Source organism: Pyxicephalus adspersus, chromosome 8 (assembly GCF_032062135.1).
Source record: "Pyxicephalus adspersus chromosome 8, UCB_Pads_2.0, whole genome shotgun sequence".
NCBI lineage: Eukaryota > Metazoa > Chordata > Amphibia > Anura > Pyxicephalidae > Pyxicephalus > Pyxicephalus adspersus.
Window position 1 is genome coordinate 74676573 of NC_092865.1, and position 25813 is coordinate 74702385.

Genomic DNA, 25813 nt, shown 5'->3' on the forward strand with positions numbered 1-25813 from the left:
AAATAAAATCATGACAATTTATTCAGAAAAGGAATATGCACATAATACATTCAAATACCAATATGTGAAAAAGGCAACGAGGGGGTTAAGTAGGAGTTTGGCGTAGAAAACCATGTAGAAACCATGCAGACATTTGTACTCAATACTTGTAGAAAAAATGACACATTGCTGAACAATTGATACCCAATTGAACTACTGATACAATTGAACTACCCAAACTGGCATTACAAACCAGGCACAAAAACATTGCAGCAACAGATGAAACTAACAATAATGAGGATTACAAAGTCACATCAATGCATAACATCCAAGCACTTGATGACACCCCCAATATTGATTCAAATACACAAAACCAGCAACACGCATGTCATGACTCTGGGGTCTGTTGGTTTGCTATTACTCTACTACAACTACTAGTATATGTGTCATGATGAGATGCAATTTCAAGTTTAGTGATGTCCGACTGTTAATATTATGAACACAAAGTTACATCTGCAGGCAATGCTAAAATCGCCGTACACCTATTATTACAACAGAAAAAAAAAATGTAAAAACCCTTTAAAAACCTTTGTTAAACCTCTCTAACTCCTGAAAGTCCTTTGCTCACTCTTTTCCTTGCTTAAGGTTTCAACATTAGAAATTTTGCCTCTTAAGATACATGGCTGCCTGTACACCAGAGGTCCCCAATCCCTGGTCCGCCATGCTGGGGGGGGGGGGGGGGAAGTTTCTTCCTCTTTGAGTGAAACATAGCTTCATAGCTTTGAGTGAAACACAGTCCAGAGTGTGTACATTTAGTGGTCCTCGACTTGCAAAAGTTTGAGCACCACTGCTCTACATAACTAAAGTATAGATCAGGTCATGTAAGCCTGTAGTATAAGATCAGGCAATACTATGACTGCTTTTCCTCTTTTCATCTTCTATATTCATCTTAAGTCCACTTGACAACCAAATAGAAGAAATGAAAACCCTTTTCCAAACTGAGCTATGAACCAGGGCATCCCTTTAAAATGTCATGTAAATACCACAAAGACTGCTTAAGTGAAAGCTAAAGAATTATCAGAGCTTTCAAGACACAAAACCAAAGCAGGAACCTCAAACTAATTAAGGTACGAGGCTTTACAGGGGCTGATTTGCAACTGTTTTTTGATGCAAAAAGTGATCCTATTTTTTTAGCACAGAAATTTTTGTTCATATTATAGGCCTGTAATTCTTAGGATTAACTCCCAGGTATGATAATTATATTTATTATATTCATAAATTTAAATAATGATTTAAAAAAATAATGAAATAATAGACCACAACAATGTAATTTATCAAAAAATTTCAAAAGGTCAGATCAAGGTCAGGGATAATAGTGGGCAGAATGTAAATCAGGGCACTGGGCAATGATGTTTGGTGCACTAAAATATGTACTTTTATTCTTTTTATATGTTGTGTAGTGTTTTTTTACTGTACAAACCATTTAAAAGTCCTGCACGGCCACACCCCCGAATACACCACAACTCACATTTCCCGAGTGATGCGAGTGGGGATGTCCCGCCCTGTCTCACCCCTGCATCCACGGACGCTGCTGCTGCTCACATCTCCAGGGAGATGCGAAGCACAATACAGGACTTCCGCATTGTGCATCGCATCTTCTGGGTGATGCGAGCAGCAGTATTAAATTCCGGGGGTGGATCCAGTGGTGATCTCCCACTGGCACCAACCTCAGAACTTACTATTGCTGCTCGCACCAGCAGTTAGATGTGATGCACAATGCAAAGTCCTGCATTGTGCTTCGCATCTAACTGCTGATGAGAGCAGCGGTGTGGCCGGGACCCCGGACTCGGTAATCTGCTTTTAAATTTCCCGCCCGGCTACGCCCCTCAATGTAGAAACGTCCGAGCATCACAGCAGGAACATTGGATCGCCGCTGGATCACAGGGCGCAGGTAAGAGGGGCTTCTAAAGTTACCCCGAGTGTGACTTGGGATTACAGCTTTTTGCAAGTGGAATCTATCCCGAGACACACTCGGGATTTCCGCTAGGGGGGTTTAAAAAGCCTGCTACACAAAATTGTCCAGAATTAGATGCACTGGTTGAGACACTGGGAATCTGGCATACCCTCAAAAAATTCTGTAGTGAGAATCTTCCAGGTCCATGAGTTTCAATGGCAGTAATTGACTTCTGTGAGGGAATGTCAGATTCTCCGTTTTATGATTAGAACCCATAGTTTGTCACTTTAGCACACCTTCAACATAATCATAGAAGAACTTGATTGTGAGAAAAGGTTTACATCCTCTGCTTCTCAAAAGTAATGTAATTTTAATATATACCAGTACCAATTTATGTAAGACAAGCTGGTGGATATGGAGAACAAATCTAGGTACAACAATCTCTGAATAATTGGAGTTCCTGAGACCTATAATGCGGCAGATCTTGATAAATTCTGCTCTATTGTGCTACCCAAGGCCCTAGGGCTCAAAACCCCAGTGAAAATAGAATGGGTCCAAAGACTAGAACCAATGCATTGCAATAAACCTGCTCCCAGGGCGGTCATTGTGCTTTATCTTACTATGATAAAATGCAGATTTTTAGATCATTCAGGGGGAAAGACCATTTTACTATAGAAGGCAAAAGAATTCTGCTTTTTTCTGACTATTCACTGGAAATTTCAAAACAGCGCAAAGCTTTTACACCGATATGTAAGCAGCCGATTGCACAAAATGTTAGACTTGCATTGCTTTACCCTTTACTTGTTTAAAGCAAGTAGCTTAAAGTATTCACACTGGATCACAGAATCCACGTGTTCAAGGATCCTCAAGAGGCATCAGTTTTTGTAAAATCATTGCCTACCACCAGAGAGACCTCATTGTCTCCCAGTCATGTATCAGATAGCTCTCCACCTAGATCTCCGCCGCGGCTATGATAATATTGTTTTTATTACTTTAGATGTGCTGCATATATTTTTGATCCTGCAAAGTTCCCCTGGGGGCTTATGGACATTTAATGGTACAAGCTATTTGAAGCTATTTTCCAAATGACCAAAAGATGGAGCTGGAGCTCTGCCTTGGCCTACACTGTTTTTTCTAGTTCTAATGCTTTCAACCACGCTACAAGGACATGACAAGCAAGATAGTGTTTGCTATGGTCGTTTTTACTATACAATTGTTTTTTTTTCTCATTTTTCCCATTGGGGAAAAAAGGGAGTACCAAGAGTTTTACTTTTTTTTTTCTCTTTCCAAAACGTTTGGAATGGTTTGTTCCAATTTGGTTGCAGGACCAGATTATTGTGCTGTTACATCACAAAAGTTGTTGCCTTACTATACCACTTCTCAGGGATGTTAAATTCTCCTCTTACATGGTTACGCAGCTGGGATGGCCGTGTAAATAAATTTTTGGAAGTTTTCATTGCTCTGCTACATTTTTGTGTTACCTACCTCCATAACTTTGTATAGTAACATGGAATGTTAGAGACCTGAGATCTCCTGCTACACATACAAAGGTTCTCCATCACCTGAAAAAGTTGGAAGTAAAAGTTGCAAGTAGATGTACAACAAGAGACACACCTGTCATCCTCGTTCTTTCACCTGCTGCGCAAGAGTTGGGTGGGCGAAGTGTGGGGAGCATCATCACAAGGTAGACAGGCTTGAGTGATTATATTAATCAATAGAAGATTGCAATACACGGAAAAATCCAAGTCATGTGACTCCTCTTATGGACGATGGGCTTCCATGTCATTTCAATTTGCAGCCGGATCGCTTACATTGATGGCTGTGTCAAGATAATCAATTGGTCTAGGACTCTTTATTGAATACCCTCCAGTCTCTGCCACACACATCGTTAATAGTTGCGGGAGAGTTCAGCATGGTACCTAACACTGTAGAGGATCGGCGACCACCTCCTTTGAGACAAGGGGTCACCCAATCCAATAATAAATCTTTCCACTCGTATTCTAGCAGCTTGCTTAGTGGATGCCTGGAGGCACCTACATCCTCTAGAGTGCAAATTTACCCACGTGTCAGCAGTCCACAGCACTATGACACTGTACTTGTCCCAGAATATATGGTTGTTAAAGTAGACACAGCTGATATTCACCCAATAGTGATCGCAGACCACGCTCCAGTTGCTGTAGACCTTACACAAAACTGATTTTGTATGGAGATCCCTAGCATTTCTAGCCAAAGATGAAAAATTCCAACAGCAATTGAGGCACTGGTGGATGGACTTTGACTATCACTATGGCTAACACAGATCGAACCCGCAACTATATTGGGACACAGCCAAAGCAGTTCTCAAGGGTAACATTATGGCTTATGTGGCCACTACCAAAAGGAATACGCTACATAAATACACTGAGGCTTGTACTATTAGAGCATTAGAGCACTATTAGAGCTTAGCAGTCAGCTGAATTTTTTCACTACGGCAAAAAATCTGGCAGACTACTGGCTAATCTGGCGAACTTTGCAGAATTCCCCCTCGAGTAGTGGCCGTCAGATTCACAACAAGTATTGCACGACTCTCCACACAATATTGTTTCTGTATTTGGCATGTTCTACATGGTTTGCCATCAAACTTTTTTATTTTATATATTAGTAGATAAAGTGACACCATCTCTTATGGCACTTTACAATACCGTTTTCCTCCTCCACCTATCTGGAGTCAGACAATCTTGCTTTTATAAAGCTATTGCTCAAAGCACGTAAAGATCCTCTTGACCTGGGTTCATACCGCCCGCTATTTCATCTGAATCAGGATGTAAATGTGTTACCTAAAATTCTGGCAGACTGGTTGGCAAGATATATGCCACGCTTAGTGAGCCCTGCGCAAGCGGGATTTATTACAGGGAAGTTTACTACTTATAACATAAGAAAGTTACTTTTGGCCCTAGAACAAGCAAGATTTAAAAATTACTCCTCTGGGTCGGCAGTGCTACTGTCGTTGGGACGCAGAGAAGGCCTTCGGACAGTTCAAGGTAATATAGTTTCCTTTCTGGCGGCCATGTATTCTAGAGCAATGGCTCGTGTCCAAGTAGCTGGAGTATTATCTCCCTCTTTTCCACTGGGCAGAGGCACCCAGCAGGGTTGCCCTCTTTCCCCACTGTTATTCAACTTAGCCATAGAGCCATTGGCCAGACCGTTTTGTGACTAATGTATTTGAAGGTATCAGCGTCCAACACGGGCAAATTAAACTAGCTATGTTTGCAGTTATGTAATGTTGTTTATGCAGAACTCTACTAAAGACTTACCAACTGTTGTTGCACATATTAAGGATTTTGGTACATTTTCTGGTTTCCCTATCAACTATAACAAAAGTGAATTACTTAGCCTCAATTCAAATATTCCCACAAAGGCAGCAGAGGGTATTGCAGCTCTTGGCATTAAATTAGCTAAACACCAGGTGACTAATCTGGGCATTAAGATCTCCCGCAGTGTTCCTGACCTGTATGCCCTTAATTACTCCCCGTTAATAACCAAAATCATAGCGGAACTGGCCAATTGGAAAAACCTACCCTTATCATTAATGGGCCACTGTCATTTGCTGAAAATGATAAGCTTTGGCAAACTCCTTTGCCCGTTACAGACCCTCCCCTTCCTTTTGAAACACTCGGATGTACAAAAAACTTACGCTGCCTTTATATCTTTTTTGTGGCAGGGAGATACGCCACAAAGAGCAAGGGCAAAATTGTCTTGTCCCAAGGAAAACCTAGGTATTCATTTTCCTGATGTGTGCATGTACAACCTCTCCTGCCTCCTGAGACATGTTAGAGGTTGGTGGCATGGGACATGTCATTATACCACCAGTAAACTTGAGTCCTTATTAGTTCGTCCTTGGTCGTTGATAGGATTACTGAACACATCCTACTCTGATATACCCCCCAGTATTCAAAATAACTTACTGTTTAGGGACACACTTGTGACCTGGAGGGAACTTAAGAAATTACATAGCTATGGCTTTGGAACCACATTAGCGGCACCCATTTGCTCCACTCCAGGATTCCCACAAGGTCGTACACACCAAGCCTACAAATTCTGGGCATAGAGAGGAGTTGAATCCCTGGCTCTATTGATGGACAAGGATAACCATATAATACCCCTTAACATCCTCCAAGTCAAGTACGCTATACCAAGACAACATTTCCTTTACTATCTACAAGTGAAATCAGTTTTTTTTTTTTCTTTTGTTTTATTTTTTTTTAAATCAGAGTGGACATTTAGGCTTAAGACTCCCACCTCCAGTGTATAGGATACTGGGAGATCCCTCAGTAAAGCACTCAATTTCCCATATTTACATGATGCTAATGTGACAAATAACCACGCATTTCTTTGTCAAACGATGGACAATCTATCTAGGCAGTAACTATTCTGATACCCTGTAAATGTTAGAGGCAAGTTGGAGTAATGTATGCAAATGTATAGTGAGTGAACAATGGCGGGAACTGCCGTTTAAAATCATACATAGGGCCTATTATGCCTTTAATAGGCAAGTAAAATCACAAATGGTCTCTGATCGTTTAACTGCCTGTCCCAAATGTCAGTTGCCCTTGGCTGGGTAAGACAGGCTATATCAGCAAGCTGTGGATATTCCATTCTTTTTCATTCATAAACAGCCTAATTTCATCCAAGCAGGCTACAAATATCTCCAGGATTCGTGCCCTGCTCAGCCACCGGACATTATTGTACATAAGTAAACACATATACTGAGCCTGAACCGCCTCAAGAAGTGCTGGAAACTGTTGGAAATTCACACCACGAGTCATGATGTAATTCACCATGTCTGTGACATCAATTTTTTTTGCTGCTTTCCCTGGCACAAAGAGCTTCTTGATGGAGCTCAATCACTTAATGTTTTGTTTCTTTAACAAAGAAGCCAGATGTTACCCTCACCATAGAAGGAGCCCCATCACTAGTAATTGAAACCACTTTTTCTGGTCCTATGTCTTGTGACAAAAAGACTCCATTACAGCATTGAAGATTTCTATCCCTTGTGTTATTTCAGGCAATGACATGAGTTTCACCAGCTCTTCTCTCATGATGTCACCAACAGCATAACGCAAAATTACTGTTAGCCTTACGTGATTATTTATATCTGTGCTTTCATCCAAGCACATGGAATAACAGGCTGCCTTCTGTAAGTCAGCAGTAAGCTGCTGACTAACATCACTTGCCATGAGCTGGACTCCATCTTTAACAGTATTTCTGCTAAGTGGCATCTTAGGGATGGGTTGAATATTTCTAACCTTGTTTGGAAAGTCATGAAAAAAGGGAGTTACTCCCAGACAACATGGCTGTTTTCATAATATCCCCCCCATCAGGGAGGGGCATACCATGTTTTGCTATGCACAATGAAGTTTGAAAACTGCCAGCTGGCAGATGATTTTTTTCTAGAAAGATATTTCCAAAAACTATGATACTGGGAATGATATTTACCCAATTTCCCTTTTCTTTTAGTTTCACTAAGTTTGGCAATACTTTTGGGGTTAGTGTCAAAGTGCCGTCTGACACATGAAGTATTACACACAACTCTAATTACACAGAATACATAACGCTTTCCTATTGCGTTCAATCACTCCAAATGACTCTGTCCAGGCATCTTGGAGTGATGTTTCACCATCTGTTTTTGCTGTATTCATTTTTGGGTGTCCGTTCAAGACTTGGAGTCTGAAAAACAATAAATTAAAAAAAAATAAAAAAAATAGGCATTCAATACTAACCTATCCCTAAACCAAAAATACCACTATTAGTTAACACTAAAGAATCAACAGGGATTCTTAGCTGTGGTTCCTTTTGAATTTGCTGACCTCTAGCGCAAGGGAGCAATGTTCCACTGACCACCAGCTTTTGGCCTGCATCCAAGTGCATTTCCTACTTCTGATTCCCCTTCGCCATAAGTTTTACCTACTTCTTGGAGAATTTGCATAAACTAGATGAAGTGGAGGTGTAGTGCACATTTCCCATAAACAGGAGGCGTGCAGGCCTTGATCATTCATACAAGCTCTCGTTTTCCCATTAGAAGGAGCCCAGGTTGGTTCCTATGTAAAGCAGCCAATACAAAGTTCCCCCTGACAAATCTGATACAATAAGGGATATGTCTGTCTTGTACTCTCATATAGTGCACACACAGGCTATAGATAGCTGAGCCCTGCACACCAACCTATCCCAGCACACCAAGCATTACACGGGTCATGTGATGTCAGGTAAACTGCAATGACATTGTAACATTTCATGTACTGGACACACAGAACAGATGTCAATTGGTAGCACATATAAGTCAGGGCTAGTAACCCGTGATGGACTTTTGTCAAATCACCTCTTAAAGGCATCTAGGCTAGATGCCGCCATCACCACAGTGCAGAATTACCCTCTTCATTTATTTCAGTAACTAAGTAGTAAATTCCTAGTAGGGTGCAGACAGCAATTATAATAAAAATAATAATTATAATTTATATCTCACATTACAGGAATGCAGGGAGTTTTGCTAAAAAAACACATGCCAATTGCATGGCAGCAATGCAGCACATTACACACAACTTTTGTAAAGCAACACACAGTTACAGGGTTCCCATTAGGGTCAACAGACACTTCCCTTCTACCACAAACTCTGTGTTCACCTGGTCCTGACTAGGTATAGTAGACTGGTACTCCTAAGCCTGGGCTGTGTAGCTCTGTTCTGTGTCTTCAGCTTTCATAGTGTACTTCTCACAAGTAGAACAGAGCAATACAAAATCCCCCTCCACTCTGGTCATGTCTGCCTACCCCTCACTCTCCCCCTTTCAATGCTGGATCTAAACACATCAGCTTTAATACACATCAGCTTCCTCCCCTCCCCACAGCCTTCTATTCTGAGGGTTAACTGATGATTCCGAAGAAGGGAATTTCCGCAGCCAGCAGGGGCTGACAAGGGCCAGCAGAGGAACAGTCAATGGGAGGCCAGCCAGGTGGGAAGCGCATGCCCAAAGAAAGGCCTCTAAGTGCCCTCCACCAGCACGTGTGCCATAGGCTTGCCATCACTGCCATAGAGGGACCACTGTATACAATTTTCTCCTGATCAATATTGTTCTCTGGTGACAATTATCTAGCATGTTTATATAGCCTTAGACTAAACTGAGCATGCCCAGTGCTTTCCTAACTTTACATGGAGGTGTGCCTGGGGGAAACCGTTGACCTTATGTGCATGCATGAGATTGGATGTTTGGTTATTTACATTTGTGGCCCCCAATCTTTTGCATGGGCAGAATAAAATTAGGTGCCTACAGTTATGTTACTATAGGGTAACTAAGTTTTTAACTCCTTTTGTTTTCAAACTCCTGTATTTTCAAACTCTACTTGATTAAAAAGCCACCTGTTTCACCAGCCAAACACTGAGCAAGCTTAAGGTGAGGCTGCCAGGAACATAAATCATCTGTGAAACCTTGACCATGCCCCCTTAGAAGTCAGCAAGGAAAAAAAAAAAAAAGTTATTTAAAACAAAAACTGACAGTCAAACAGACACAACTTCCAAATGCACAAAATCGGAAAACTGTTTTCTAACTCCACTTGATTAAAAAGCAACTTGTTTCACCAGCCAAACAGTGAACAGTTATACCTTTATAAAATAAAGGTATTCTTGTTAAACCTACAACATGCACACCATAAACACCGCTAATACAATAATAGTAAAGATCTTGGAGGGGAAACCAAACCTGAAAGCCTTTCATTTAAATAAGCCTTTTAAGTAAAAAAGTATTTAAATAGGTGAACTGAGGAAGGGAAATTGCTATTTTGTACTCCTGTAGCCCCATCTATATTAAAGAAGAGAATTACTTTTACTAAAGTTAGAAATCTATATGGTTTCATAACCATCAATATTCTGAAAGCTGATTGTGTGATATTAGGCACAAAAGTGCAAGGAAATCAGGAAATAAGGAAAACTTATGGAATCAGAACAGTGATAGTTCCTTGTAAAGGTTCCCAAACAATGAATCTCAGAGCACAAATTACAGCAACATCTATGTTTTCATTCAATTGAAGTGATCTCTCCTGCTATTGTGTGCTACCTCCCTCACCTCTTAGATTGTGAGTTATGTTGGCACTATATAAATCCTGTTTATTAATAATGAAAATGCTGGAAAATGTTGACGTCAAGCACTTTAAATCAGATAACTAAAGTATACACATTTTTTTTTAATCCTCTTCAGTATAGATTTACAAATTCATACCTTGCCATCATAAACTGTGACCTGACCTAGATATTTATGTCTTGATATGACATATCACAAAACAATTTCCTATACTCTACGTACATGAAGTAGAACTTTAGCCTAGCTTGCATTCATTTACTTCCTCATCTCTCGTGCTGAAATTGCTTACATCAATTTCACTTCAAGTTGGAGTTCACTTCATGCCAAAGAGCGCAGCAAGTCAGATACAGCTCACCTAATTTCCTGGATCCACTGAACTTTAAGTATCCTCTAGCCTTTTCCTCCACGACCTAACTGACCTTGAACTGCCTATTTTAGTTCCTTCAATCATGTGAAAGGAAATATGTAGGTATAGAATAAAGCGGACTTAAACTAAAATGTTTAACTTACATACAAAGGTAGACAACTACCTTCTTGTTTGGGAAGAGAGGGTTTGAACCCGTCTTAACTCTTTTTTTTTTTTTTTTAAGTCCCTCCCCTTGAACATACAAGATTAGACGATTATCCTTGAGATGTACCTAACTTAATACACTTTTCTAGAATTTTGTGCACGTTATGCTACTTTCTAAAATGTTTTGAAATGTCAACTGTAAATGAATTTGGACTTCAAATAAAATACTGAAATTTTACTATTTTACTGAAAGCTCAACATCTCATGCGAGTGTTTCCCAGGGTGGTCTGCAAGCAAGTGCCAAGTATAAAACACACCATGCTCAGATCCAACTGTGGCAAGTAGAAAATATTTTCCACAAACATCACTTCTGTATCATTCACACCACAATAACAAAGGACAGACAAAGTAAAATCTGCATACGTTTACATTTTATTCACAAGCTGTTGTCACAAGGCAATCTACCTAATGGAGCTGTATTGCTGCAGATGTTACATCTGTCTGTTACATTTGGTACAACATAAGTAACTGCTTGTGGAAAATAGTTGATGAGCCAGTCCCCTACTCTTAATAGTAATAAGTGCACCGTTTATAGCACTCCGTTGGTCCCTCCAACCAGCCCCAATTTGCCTGCATAGCACAAAAGAATCACAGATTAGATTATACATTTGCTGAACATAGTACTCCAGAGAGCTATTTATAATGTAGTGCCTGTTAGTCAGATAGCCGAAGGTTGTTGTAGAGTACCTGTATAGAACAAAATGGTTATTTCCTGTTCAATAATGACATACTTTGTAGGTCATAAAAATTATAAGGAAAGTATCAAAGTGCATATTATCCTCTGCATCTTTAAACATTTACTCAAATTGCATATCTTTCTTACATACATACACACATATACGCATATATATATATATACACATACATACATACACACACACACACACACACACACACATATACACACACACACAGTCACAGCCAAAACATATTGGCACCTTTGCATTTGCAAAATGCACCACCTCTCCCAGATTGCTGCAACTACAAATGCTTTGGTATTGCCATTTTTTTTCTTTTGTTGGCACAAAACTATAAAAATGGCTGGGACAAAATTGGCACCTTATCAGAGGTGTACAAATAATTGTATTTTATGCATGTGATGCTCCTTTCTATTAATAATTCAACTCACCTGTAGCAATAACAGATGCTGGCAGTATGAAAATTCCAAATTGCAACAAGTTAAAATGGAGAAGCGTTGACTCAATCTTGTTTTTCGTTGTCTGTGTGCAACACACCAAGCATGGAGAAGAGCAAAAAAGTGTCTGAAGATTTGAGAACCCAAATTATCGAAAAGGATGGACAATCCCAAGGCTACAAGTTCATCTCTAGAAATCTTGAGAAAAATCTCTAGAAAAATGTTCCTGTGTCCACAACATAGTATACAGTTCATGGCACTGTAGCTGGACGTGGACGAAAGAGAAAGATCGATGATATGTTACAAGGAAGAATTGTTTGAATGGTGGATAAAGAACCTGGATCAACTTCCAAATTCAAGCTGACCTGCAGGCACAGTGTCAGCTCACATTATTATTAATAAACATGATTTAAATAGTGCAGACAGAGGAGAGAACCCTGCCCCGAAGAGCTTACAATGTAGTAGGTGGGCAAATTTACACACAATAGGATGGGAGATATGTAGTAGTGGGAAGTAGTCACAGTTTCAAAAGACAAAAGATAGGTAGGCAAGTTTGGGAAAAAATGGGTTTTGAGCCCTTTTAAAATGAGCAGAAAGTAGGAGCAAGCCGAATTGGATGAGAAAGACCATTCCAAAGAGTTAAAGCCGCTCTAGAAAAGTCTTGGAGTTGTAGGTCATCAGGGAAGAATTTTTTTTTTTTTTACCAGATCAGAAAGTGGGACAAGAACTGTGGAGGGATTTGAAGGCAAAGCACAGAATCTTGAATTTGATTCTAAAGTGAAATGGAAGCCAGTGAAGAGAACTGAAAAGAGATGAAGCATAAGAGGAGCGGTGGGAAGGATGGATGAGTATGGCTGCAGCATTCATAATAGATTGTAGAAGGAGAGAGTCGGGTTAGTGGAATACCAGAGAGAGGAGGAGGTTACAGTAGTCCAGACGAGAGATGAGAGCATGTACAAGGAGTTTGATGGTCTCTGGGGACAGATAGGGGCAGATTTCGCAGATGTTGCGTAGGTGAAAGTGGCAGGACCTGGAAACGTTCTGAATTTGGGGGGTAAATGAGAGGGCAGAATCGAAAGTGACGCGAAGACAACGTGCCTGAGGGGAGGGAGGAATGACAGGGTTGTTAACAGTTAGGATTATGTCAGGGGAAGATTTGGAATTTAAGGAAGAATTGGGAAGACGATGAGGTCGTATTTATCCGGGTTAAGTTTTGGGAATTGGTCAGACATCCATGATGAGATGGCCGACAGGCACCATTAGACCTTATCCAGGACTGAAAAAGATAAGTCAGGGGTGGACTGAAAAATTTGAGTGTCATCAGCATACAGATGGTACTGTAAGCCAAAGAGGAATATGAGACTACCGAGAGAGGAGGTGTAGAGGAGAAAAGAGAACTGATCCAAGGACTGACCCTTGGGGAATACCAACAGGGAGGAGAGTGGGAGAGGAGGAGTTAACATTGAAAGACCTAAAAGGAGCAGTCAGACAGATAGGAAGCAAACCAAAAAAGAGCAGTGTCACTGATACCAATGGAGCAAATTAATTGTATTAGAGGGGGGTGATCAACAGTGTCAGACGAAAGGAAACGTTGACTTAAGACTTAGCTCTGAGGAGGTTATTGGCCACTTTAGTAAGTGCTGTTTCAGTGGAATCGGTCAAGAGAGAGTTGGAGCTCAGGTAATCGGCGAGTCTTTTGTAGACAAGGCGCTAAAGAAGTTTAAAAAAAAAAAAAAAAAAAAAGGGAGAAGGGAGATAGGACGGTAGCTAGAAGGTATGGAGGGGTCTACTGAGGGTTTCTTCAAGGAGAATTATGGCATGTTTGAAAACAGGTGATACCAGTAGAAAGGGAGAAGTTGAATAGTTGGGTTAAGGCGGGGGCAAGGGGGAAGAATGGGCATGGATTTGTGATGATTTACAGGTGGAAGGGGTGGATATGGTTGGAGTGGCCTGGTTAGCAGAGACGTCATGTCTGATTTTGTCAATTATCTCTAAAGTAGGTGGCTATGTATTAGGCAGAGAAGGTTTTTGTGGGGGTAGCAGGTGTGGGTTTTAGGAGGGAGTCAAATGTTGAGAAGAAGCTGTGTGGGTTGGAAGCTTGAGAGGAAATGACAGCAGAGAAATAATTTTGCTTGGTGACAGTGAGTTCAGTGTGAAAGTTTTGTAGCTTGGCTTTGCAGTCCATGAAGTCAGCGCTGGGGCCAAATTTTCTCCACTTGCGCTCAGCTGCACGCTGTAGCTGTTTGGTGTGATTGTTGTGCCAGGGACAGGGGGAAGCAGAAGGTGGCAGGGGCAGAGTCAGAGAAAAAGTATGGTTGAACTTGTGGGTTTGCTAAAACTCACCTGTGGAAGCTGCAATCCTTCTGGGAGAATGTCCTCTGGACAGATGAGGCACAGATAGTCCACTCTTGGCTGGTGAAACAAGTGTCTTGGAATCAAGTGGAGTTAGAAAACACAGTTGTTTAAAAACAAAAGGAGTTAAATCCCTTTAGTAACCACAAACTGTAATTAAACGTTTATAATTCCTTGTAAGCAAACAAAAATTGTAACTGGCAAAATGAGTGGTAGTAAGCTGAAAAGTTTGGTTCAGTGCAGTCTGTCACATGTATGCACAAATGGAGCAACAGCTACTAGGTGAATACTGCTGTGACAGATGTCAGCAAGCCGCTTTGTCTGGTATATTGGAGAGCTGGAGAAGCACATTGAACAACACTGAAATCACTGGATCACCTTGAGAGGGGTCTCCTGCTCACTGAGCAGGCAGTTAATAACTTGGATGTGGAGGGTGTAGAGGTTAATCAGGATGAACATGTAGGGAGCTGGGTTAATGTAACTAAAGGGAGTAGTAGGGCCCCCCAGAAAAGGAAGGCCAGCCCTGGGTTTGAGCACCCCAACATGTTTGAAAAGTTATGTGATGTGCAGGTGGCAGACCCAGTGGTGGCAACTCTAGATGTTACTGCTAACCCTAACAGGTGGGAGAGAAGCCCGTCTAGTTGTGGTGGGGGGCAAAACGCAAGAAGGAACAGACAACTGGTTGTCATAGGGGATTCTATGATCAGGAGGACGAATAGAATAGTTTTGTCGCCTGGATCCCTTCAACCGAATGGTTTGCCGTCTACCTGGTGCCAGGGTTCTGCATGTGGTGGACCAAGGGGACAAATTACTGGGAGGGGTTGGACAGGACCCAGCTGTCTTGGTCCATATTGGAACCAATGACAAGATGGATGGAAAATGGAGGATCCTTAAAAATCAGTTAGGGAACTAGGTTTCAAGTTGAAGGAAAGGACCTCCAAGGTTATAATCTCTGGAAAACTGCCCATGCCGTGCGCAAGACAGGAAAGGCAGAGGGAGCTTAGGCAGCTAAATGCATGGCTTAAGTCCTGGTGTAGAAGGGAAGGGCTTGGGCTCAGAGCACTGGGTTGACTTTTTATTGGGGTACAACATGTATGCTAGAGATTTTTTGCACCCTTAAGAAACAGGGTCTGCTTTGCTAGGGGTAATGGTGAAGGCATAGTTCTCCCCAGAGCGTTTTTGGGGGGCAGGCTGCCCACCTGCTGTAATTATTCGGCCCGGCACATTTTCAGCAGCTCCGAACGGACGCTGGGGAAGTTGCTCTGCTCACTCCGTTCTCCGCAGATAAGAGCTGATTGCTGATTAGAGACGGGCAGAGTGAGGAGAGCACAGCTATGAGATCAGGACACAAAAAAAAAAAAGAAACATTGTGCAAACAATGTCTCCACCCAAATGGAAAAAATTGTAAATTCTAACAAGCCTGGCATTAGAAAGTTGAAACAAAGTATAGGAGGCAGGTAGAACACTGATACAATAGCAGGGGTTACTGGATACCTATGGCATAAATAAACTAGGATCTCCAAATTTGCCTTGTCTAGCCTCGCCCACTTTTTTAACCACCCGGCTGCAGTTTCCCCCCCACTCGGCTGAAAAAAAATTCTGGGGAGAACACGGTGAAGGGATATTTAAACTAGGACGGGGGGGGGGGACAGTTGCATAAGGTGGCAGAAAGGTTAGTCAGGGGTCAGACACTAGCGGAGGGTGGATTGGGGATAGTTGGGGGGAAGGATTATGGATAATTGTAGGAGCTTCCCATGTCAAAACACTGGATTGTGCAGTACTAGTTGTACTAAAAAACAAAAGGATTTAGCAAACAATGATGGTAAAAGCAGAAATGGTTTAAAGAGCTGTTCACCGATGCTAGAAGTCTAGCAAACAAGATAGATAAGTTGGAAGCATTAATGAGGGAGGAGAATTATGACTTATGGTATTGCTGAATCCTGGCTTTGTTCTTCACATGACTTGGCTGTCAATATTCCTGGGTATACGCTTTCGTAAAGACAGAGTCAAACGAAAGGGTGGTGGGGTCTGTCTGTATGTGAGAAGTAATGTAAAAGTGAATGTGAAAGATGAAATTGCAGAGGGAGCAAGCAATGAGGTTGAGGCAATATGGGTGGAGTTGAATAACACAAAATTAATTTTTAGGGTCTGTTATAGGCCCCCCAGTTCTAAGGAATAAATAGAGACTCAACTAGCACAGATAGAAAAAGCAGCAAAAAGTGAAAGTGTTTTAATCATGGGAGATTTCAACTACCCTGACATTGACTGGAGTAATGGCACTACAGGAACAGCAAAGGGGAGAAAATTTGTGAATTTAATACAACATAATTTTATGGTACAGTTTATAGAAGCCCCAACTAGAAATGATACTCTGCTGGACCTCGTTCTTTCTCACAATGCAGAGCTTATAACAAATGTGCAAATTAAACAGAATCTGGGTAGCAGTGACCATAATATGATTTCATTTATTGTAAGCTATAAACAGGAAGCAAAAACAGAAAAATAAAAACATTTAATTTTAAGAGAGCACGTTTTCTATTATTAAGGACGGCTCTTTGTGATTTGGACTGGGAGACAATATTCTCCTCAAAGAACACAGAACAGAAATGGGAACGTTTCAAGTCTGTTCTACAAAAGAAAACTGAAAAATATATTCCAATGGGTAATAAGTTTAAGAGGTTAAAATTAAAACCTATGTGGCTCACAGCAGATGTTAAAAAAGCCATAAGGAACAAGAAAAGGGCATTCCAAAAATATAAAAATGAAGGATGGACCTTCATCATTTGAAACCTCTAAAGAAGATAACAAAAGATGTATGCCCCAGGGGGTCCTTAATTTGCATTTTTAATTTTGGGCTGCTAGACTGCACTTTCTTATGTAACAGCAACCCAAATGCTCAATTTCCACAGGTTTTTAAACTCGTGATCCCCATAATTTAAAATTCTTGAAATTAAAAAAAAATACATTTTAGTTATTAGTAGCTATGAGTCCCCTGGGTACCCCAAAAATTTAAAGTAATTACAACCAACAATTCGGGAGATCTGAAAGATTGGACACGGTGAGCTGTCAGGCTGCAGAATATGACAAGCACAGCTTTCACACTCTTGAGTGGATGAATTTCACAGGCAGTTTTTTATTTTTTGCCCATAGAATACAGGCAGTGATGAGGGGGTGGGGGGGCACTGGCTGTCCTGCCCCTATCTGTAATCACATGCATGATGCTCTTAAAGTATCACTTCATTTTAACATTATATATTCTTTTTTTTTTTTTTTGTTCATCTTTACTGCCATGGTGGTAAAGACTGCAGAGTAAATTTGCAGCCTCCTGGGGTATTTGTGTTTCATAGCCAAGGTAGCTGTGGGCTGCTCCCTCTGAATTCATTGGGAATGTATCATCAGGGGCTTTCCTATAATGAAATAAAAAAAAAAAAAAAAAAAAAAAAAAAAAAAAATTACACTGGCAGTAAGGTGGCATTTGCTGCGTTTACCCCCTCACTTTTCTCTCGCCAGGAGTCACTGCTGCTTGAAAAACTGCTAGGCCTGAAAGTGCCTAGCAGTTACCGCCTGTTACCAATCCCAGGTGCCTAGCAGGTACCGCCTGTTACCAATCCCAGGCGCCTAGCAGTTGCCAAAAAGCCACTCAGGAAGGGCCCAGTTTTTTGCTGTTAATGTGAACTAAGCCTAACTTGTACATTCTAACAAGCCAGGCATTAGAAAGTTAGAACAAAGTATAGGGGGAAAGGTAGAACACTGACACAATATTAGGGGTTACTGGATACTAATGTCATAAATAAGGAGGAGCTCTAAATTTGCAGTGTCTTGTCCTGCCCACTTTTTACCACCCAGCTACAGTTTTCCCCCAACCGGCTGAAAAAAATTTCTGGGGAGACCACTGCATTATATATTATACACACACAAACATATCTCAACGGCGGAGATTATATATTATACACACACAAAAAAAAAAAAAAAAAAAAAAAGTTTACTTGCCAAGGATTTTTTTAATATATTTAGTGTATTTCAGGTCTGCTGAATCCAGAAATGACATCAGTTTCACTGAATTGGCTCTAGTTCTTGTGACAAAGGAATCGGAATAGACTATTTTACCAACAACAAATGTAAACACAGCATATTATCAATCTTTATTTATACCATTATTTTGCACTTTATATATTAAATGTAGCATTATTTTCATGAAACTTTCATTTTCCTTTTTTTTTATTCATACATTTTCTTTTTTAACAGTGTCTATGTCAGTGGAAAATGAAAAACTGAAAACCTTAAATTTTGGTGTACCTATGGTATGGCCAGAGGCCAAAAATCATCATAATGATTGTTATTTTTATGCTGTGAATGTAAAAGGTTTCAACCGTTACAAGAAAAACAAGTGGGAGTACCTGGATTTGGAATCAGCAAGATGACCTGTGCCGCATGGTGCTGATGTTCCCATACCAGTGTTCAGTACACTTCCCGATATTCCTGTATCTGACATGGAGGATATACAAGGTTTGGAGTGTAATCCAGGAGTAAGCAAAAAATAACTGTTTTTAGGACAAGAGAGGCGACACTCCTACCATATTTCAGTGAAGATGGAGACCTTGTGTACTGTTGTAACATCCCTGGAATACTAGCCCATATGGAAGTACAAGAATACCAAGCAGAAGACTGGCAGCTTTCCATAGACCGTGCCACTCCAAGTTTGAAATCTGTTTTACTGTATAATGACAACTGCTATGCATCAATTCCAATTGGTCACTCAACAAAAGTAAAAATTCTGTTTAAGTGCAACACCCTTTATTTAAAAAAAAAAAAAAAAAAAAAAAAAAAAAAAAAAAGGGGGCAGTACAGCCCCCTAATTCTGAATGGGAGCACAAAGCCTTCCGGGATGCCAGACGTAAGCTCTTGCATCTTGAGCATGCACAGAAGGAGCTTTTCCGATCCGATCCCCGAGCCGCCATCCAATTACCAAGTAAAGTTGCTATTGCCCATTGTAAAGCACATACTGGCCTCCAAACGGACATAGCTAAAGGGAATGCCCTAGCTGACAAGGCAGCAAAAGAGGCTGCTATTAGACAGGCAGCAACAGTTCAAATGCTCTCCCTAGTTCCAGAAATTACCCTTACCGACAATAATGCACAATATCATGGCCTTGGCCATAGGGGAGCACAGGCAACCACTGACCTCATTAGGAGAGATTTTTTTTTATACCAAACCTTAGATCAAAGGTACAATCCTATGTTTCACAATGTATTATGTGTCTCAGAAACAACCCAAATAACTCAAAGGCGGCCCAACACCAGCATATGAATTACCCGACTTCGCTATTCACTCACTTACAAATTGACTTTACCCATATTCCAAAGACAGGAAGAAAGCAGGAGTACGCCCTTGTGATTGTGGATGTGTTCTCTAGATGGCCAGAGGTTTTTCCTACTACCAATGAAACCACACAAATTGTGGTAAAGATTCTGTTACAAGCGATCATCCCCAGGTGGGGATGTCCTGTTCAAATTAACTCAGATATTGGCCCAGCTTTTGCGTCCAGGGTATGTAAGGAGCTTTTCAAAGCCCTTAGGATTGACTGGAAGTTCCACCTCCCTTACCACCCTCAGAGTTCTGGGGTAGTAGAAAGGATGAAGAGAACAATTAAAGAAAAAATAAGGAAAATTACTGGAGGCACGTGCACTAGGTGGAAAATTTTTTTGCCTCTAGCCCTAGCAGAAATTAGGATGCATCCTAACAAGAATACTGGTTACTCATGATTTGAGGTCCTAATGGGAAGACCCTTCCCCACCCCCTGGGGTCCAAAGGCCCCTGTGATAGAAAAAAGGGATCTAGAAATAGTACAGGCAGAATATGTGAGGAAACTTGTAGAAACTTTAGATCAAGTTGAAAAAGATGTTGCTTGTGCCTCTCCTTTCTCTCCACAGGAACCAACGCATCCTTTCCAACCAGAAGACGTGGCGATACTCAAACGTCTGGCAAAAGGATGAAAAAAGACTGAGTTCCCCGTTCAGACCACCCACCCGAGTGGTAGCGGTCACCAGAACAGCGATTCTCACAGAAGAGGCTCCAATCTGGATTCACGCTAGCAGAGTGAAAAGGGTCCCTGAGGCTTCTTCTCCGGCATCGAACGAGGACAAAGAGGGTGAAGCAGGTGGGAAATCACTGCACAAAGAGGGGAACTCAGAAGAAGTCTCCCTGAAAAGTGCCTTGCCACAGGCTGAAGATGATGACCCCACAATATTCTGGGAGATTTGTTTGTCTGGTATATAATAATTAATATTTGTGTTTTCTTGCCAGTCTGGCTTATTACTACTTGTATCTATCATCCAGAGGAGATGAGTTTCTTATGTGGTACACTGAATTATCAGTCAGTATCTAAAAGTGCTCAGGAGCAAGATCCCTTTGCTCCCAGCCCCTTTTATTCTGAAAATAGTATAGACAGGATGGCAAATGCCCTAAATGTTAGCTCATTGTGCCTAAAAGACTTACAGAGCCTTTCAGGGACCACGGGATAAAAACGTGTTATTGCTGTGCCTACACCCGATGAATCCCTCCTTGAAGTCTGGTCGACGACTAAAAATAAACAATCTCTTAACCTCCTTGCCGTTAAGCCCGACCTTCGTACGGGCTCAAAAAAGTTGCTATTTTCGTTAAGCCCAAGATTTTCCGTACATTAAAATCCCCACTTACCCAGGTAAAAAGAATAGTAGGATTGCTAGCTCCCTGAATAATTCCATGAGTTGTAATAGGACAATTGTGACTCGCAGTTTTATCTATATAATATAATGTATAATATTAATGCTCCCTAAGGGATGTTTTTTGTCCTGTGGTAACAGCACTTACAATTATATTCCTGCCAATGTTATTGGAGGTTCCTGTGCATTAACCAGGCTGACTTTGGCCCTTCCCAGTCAACCCCCTATCAGGAGAGCTTACAGATCGGTTACCAAGACTTTATCAGAAAACTGTGACTCTACTCTACCCCTTCTCAGCCATGCAGAATATACAAGTTTGGGGGCCTCTATATTGGGAGTGCCTGGACTGGCTATATATAATACTTGTACTATAAATTCTATTGCATGTGACCTGGCCAAATCTCTGAATCATAAGACATCCCCTGAAAATAAGACCTAGTGTGTTTTTGGGAGCCAAAAAAAATATAAGAGTGTCTTATTTTCAGGGAAACACGGTATATATATATTACTCATAGTATTAAACATACTGTAAAATACATGTTCTTGAAAACAATGTACTGCTTTTACACATAAAAATCCAATGTATTGCATTCAATAGTTATTTTGTATTGAATGCAATACAATGGATTTTGAATTTCCTGCCCAGCCCGGCCGTGCACACGCACCAACGTCACCGGGAACTACCCCGCTGACTCATTGGAGCAGAAGCAGGAAGAAGAAAGAAGACGGAGATCACGGCACTGGACCCGGGCGGATCAGGTAAGCGCTCTATTTACTAACCTTCCCTAGGTGTTCCAACCCCGGGACTGGCTCGGGGTTACCACATGTAGCAACTTTTTTCTACCCCGAGTCACTCTCGGGGTTACCGCTAGGGAGGTTAAACATAATGTAGGGTGTCAAGATTTTAAAGGAATGTGTTGTTTTAATTTATCTGACCATTCCAGATCAATCCAGTCCCATATTCAAGCATTACATGAAATTGCTAATAATATCAAGGAGGATGTTGGTTCATCCTCCTGGTGGGACTGGTTATTGAGCTGGCTGCCAGACTTGAGTTGGTTAAGAACATTATTTATCAGTATTGTAATTATAATCGCTTCCTTGATTATTTTATGTTGTTGTAGCCAATGTATCTCTTCCCTTATACAAACATTCCGCGTTATGTGTCCAAAGCCCACAGATCTTGGAACAAAATATGCTACTTACCTCTCTATGATAGAAAGTAAATAAGTCATTTTCATAACTTAAGAGTGGATTGAAGGGTTAAAGTATTGTTACAGGACTGTATAACTAGAATTAATGTGAAGCCGAATACTTGTATAAGCTATATTTTCATAGTTCTCCCCAGAGGTTTTTAGCCGGTTGCTCCGCCCGGCTGATTTGAATACCCCGCCCAGCTCTCCTCGGCAGCTCTCGTCCTCGGATCTCAGTGAGGCAGCTCCGTGCTCTGAGTCATCAATTCAAATGATTGCTGCCGTCGAGCACACAGTTCAGCCTTCATGTGAAGGAGACACAGGCAGCCCCGCCCCCATCTCATAGCACGAGCTCTGCCTGTGAAATGTATCCAGTGTGTATAAAGTCTGCATGTCATTTTGCATCCTCACAGCTCTGTATGTACAAACCTCCATATCTCCTAAACTCAATGTCACAATGACCTGTAATTTTCAGGGTACACTGTACAGGGGACCCTCATAGATACTAGTTATTACAATATCAGCCCCCCAGCTTTAAAGAATTTCAAGATATGGGGGTCACAAATGTAAAACGTTAGGAAAATTGAACTTTGGGGTTGCCGTTTCAGAGAAAAGTGCAACTAGGAGTCCTAAATTGAAATCCTAGGGGCCCAGCACTTACGGCCTGTTACCAATCCTAGGGGCCCAGCACTTACCGCCTGTTACCAATCCTAGGGGCCCAGCACTTACGGCCTGTTACCAATCCTAGGGGCCCAGCACTTATGGCCTGTTACCAATCCTAGGGGCCCAGCACTTATGGCCTGTTACCAATCCTAGGGGCCCAGCACTTATGGCCTGTTACCAATCCTAGGGGCCTAGCAGTTGCCAGAAGTCACTCACATGGGGTAAATGTTTTTTGCTGCTAATATGAGCTAAGCCTAACTTGTTACGCCACATTCATTATACCATTACACTACTACAAAGGATCACACTCTTAAAACTTAGAACACTAGTAAGTTGGGTCACAATACACGGCATAGAACAGTTGTAGCAAAATACATAGTATTGAAAAATTAGATATACTAATGGGGCAGGCATTACAAAGTTGTAACAAATAATTAGGAGAAGGTAGAACACTGAAACAATAAGAAGTTACTGGATACCCGAGGCATAAACAACTTGGAGCACTAAATTTGCCGTGTTTTGCCACACCCCCTTTTTTACCACCCGGTTACAGCTTCCTACCACCCGGCTGAAAAAAATTTCTGGGGAGAAGACTGATTTTCATATAAAGAGTTGTTTTTCTTCTTTTTCTGTCTACTCAGTTTAATTGTAACTTTGTAACCAGATGGCGAAATTTCGAAATTTTTTTTTGCAAGGTTTGCCTTATCAAATAACACTGTGTGTGGCCAGAGGTTGGTGGCTGTGGAGGCGGTGTGTGGCGGCAACGTCCTTGTTTACCTATGTGCACAAAAAAAGTTTTGTCAGAATAAAGATTAGAGAGTCCTCCATCGTCCGTGGATCCGCCAGGACGGTGGTTTGGACGATGGACGAGGAGCGCTGTACATGCAAAAGATTCTCGTCCGATATCAGCCCTGAGCCGATTATCAAACAAGAGGTATTGCACGTGTGTACGTAGCCTTAAAATACAATGGGCATAAATGTACACTCTCAATATAGCCATTTGCAAAAATTACCAGAAAACCTTGGCGATTTCAGTGAGGAACAAGGGGAGAGGTTCCATAAAGATATAAAGGTGATAGAAGAAAGGTATCAGGGCAGATGGGATAGACATATGATGGCAGACTACTGCTGGAGCCTTCAACGCGATTATCCTGATCATCATCATTAAAGGAAACCATAGAAACTGAGTATTTCAAATACTTCTTTGTGATTAGTTCTGTAAATATACAGAATATATAATATATTGGCATTAAGCATTTCAAAAATGTAATTTTGTATACGTAGGCATGTCTAGTTTAATTTTGCTTAATTTTCATGTTTAATTAGTTTTCTATGAGGTTATTATTAAAAAAAACTAGAGCCAATCAACCAAAACCAATTCCATATTTGGAATCTGTGCATCAAACATAACCTAAAATGACTAATCTGTTTGGCAAGAAAATGTTTTTTGACCAGTGAAAAATATTATATACACACACACACACACACACACACACACACAATACACACACACATACCTCCCAATAGACAGATATATTATATATACACACACACCTCCCATAGACAGATATATTATATATACACACACACCTCCCATAGAGTGAGAAATATTAAAATGAGTAAATGCAGCCAATCAACCTAATCAGCTAAACTTTATTGGGATTTATTTACACCGACGAAAGCACCGCCCACATCTCGTTTCCACATTGGCCTACTTCTATGGTCTGCAAAACAAGACTGTCACCTATTGGTTAGATTCCCAAGCTGCACAGATTCTATAGGCCAAAGCGTTCTTTAATAGGTTTAACATTCGAGTCCCAGCAACTTCCCCATTGACTTTTGTCGAGCAGACAAGTGATTGAACAGGGAAGTTTGTACTGAATACTCTCATATGTAACGGACTCACCAATGCGCTGTCCCACCGGAGTGCCGAAAGGGTTTCCCAACAAAAAATCCATAGTTTACAGAGTCTGCTTCTTCCGCTTTACTCCTAGCACAGCTACAGTGGCTGAAACCTTGTCACATGATACTCTGAATCCATCAGGACACGCCCAACAGGCGTCATTTAAATAACAAACTGCTGGCGCACCCTCGTTTTCTGGCCCCGCCACATATAATACACGTGCCTGGTCATAGGACATACTTGGGGGAAAGGGGCGTGGCCTTTAGGTTATGAAAATTTGAAGTGCGCATGTTTGCCAAACTTAGTGATAGAACTGATAGTTCACTGTGCTGATTCACCATGCTTCAGAATATTCCTAGCACATAAACATCTATGCCCAGGGATTTATTTATTGTAATCTTATACAGGAAAAGGAAACAAATAAAGCTATAGTGATTTTCTTGTCTACGGTGTTTCATTTTTTTGCCTTAAATTGCACTCGGCCAATCGCCTTACATTTTCTCCAAGACATGGCAAGTTTAGTTTACATGTCTCCATGCATTTCCTAGTGATGGTGAATGATAGAATTATATAGTCCTTACATATACTATAGTGCTGTACAATGAAACACTGAGCTAGACCTATCAGTCTCTGTACAGAGGAGCTGACGCTCTAATATCCCCCCACAGTCACACACTATTATTATACATTCATATAGCTCTGACATATACCACAGCGCTGTGCAAAGATCAGCGGTGTCATACGTCCAGCAGCAAGTTTGGTTTAAATGTCTCTATACGTTTCCTAGTGATGACCAAATAAAGCTCTGACATATAGCACAGCGCTGTACAAAGATCAGCGGTGGACTCACATTAGTCTGAGTCATATGTATTTTGCATTTGGAAGTTGTGTCTGTTTGACTGTCAGTTTTGTTTTAAACAGCGTTTTTCCTTGCTGACCTATAAGGGGGAATGGTCAAGGCTTCACAGGTGATTTAAGTCCCTGGCAGACTCACCTTGAGCTTGCTCACTGTTTGGCTTGTGAAACAAGTGGATTTTTAATCAAGTGAAGTTAGAAAAAACAGGAGCTAAATCCTTATAGTAACCACAAGTAAACGTTTATAACTTCTCGTAAACACACAAAAATTGTAACTGGGAAAATGAGTGGCAGCAAGGTGGAAAGTTTGGTTCAGTGCACAGTCTGTCACATGTATGCAAAAATGGAGTAACAGCTCCTAGGTAATTACCGCTGTGACAGATGTGTGCAAGTCGCCTTTCT

At 41.1% G+C, this 25813-nt stretch overlaps 1 protein-coding gene and 1 long non-coding RNA gene across 6 annotated transcripts in view; both read right to left on the bottom strand.

The window, feature by feature from the left end:
- Window positions 1-24752, bottom strand: part of LOC140337418 (target of Myb1 membrane trafficking protein-like) — a 128809-nt gene extending 104057 nt beyond the window's left edge. For 2 of the 5 annotated variants that reach the window (XR_011922038.1, XR_011922037.1), the window contains exons 1-2: window positions 24560-24752; window positions 14088-14156 (exon numbers count right to left, since the gene is read on the bottom strand). Coding sequence is in view for 2 of the 5 variants with exons in the window: in XM_072421171.1 (XP_072277272.1) it covers window positions 14088-14156; window positions 24560-24611 (121 nt within the window). In the remaining 3 variants the exon portion in view is untranslated. Of the gene's footprint in view, window positions 1-7408; window positions 7640-14087; window positions 14157-24559 lie in introns of all 5 variants that reach the window. The other 3 variants (XM_072421171.1, XM_072421173.1, XM_072421172.1) reach the window with 3 other exon arrangements.
- LOC140337419 (uncharacterized) lies at window positions 18087-18913 on the bottom strand. Its single transcript, XR_011922040.1, has 2 exons — window positions 18494-18913; window positions 18087-18194 (listed from the first exon to the last, which is right to left on the bottom strand). It is a non-coding gene; the product is annotated as an uncharacterized lncRNA (long non-coding RNA).
- Window positions 24753-25813: the final 1061 nt, after the last annotated feature.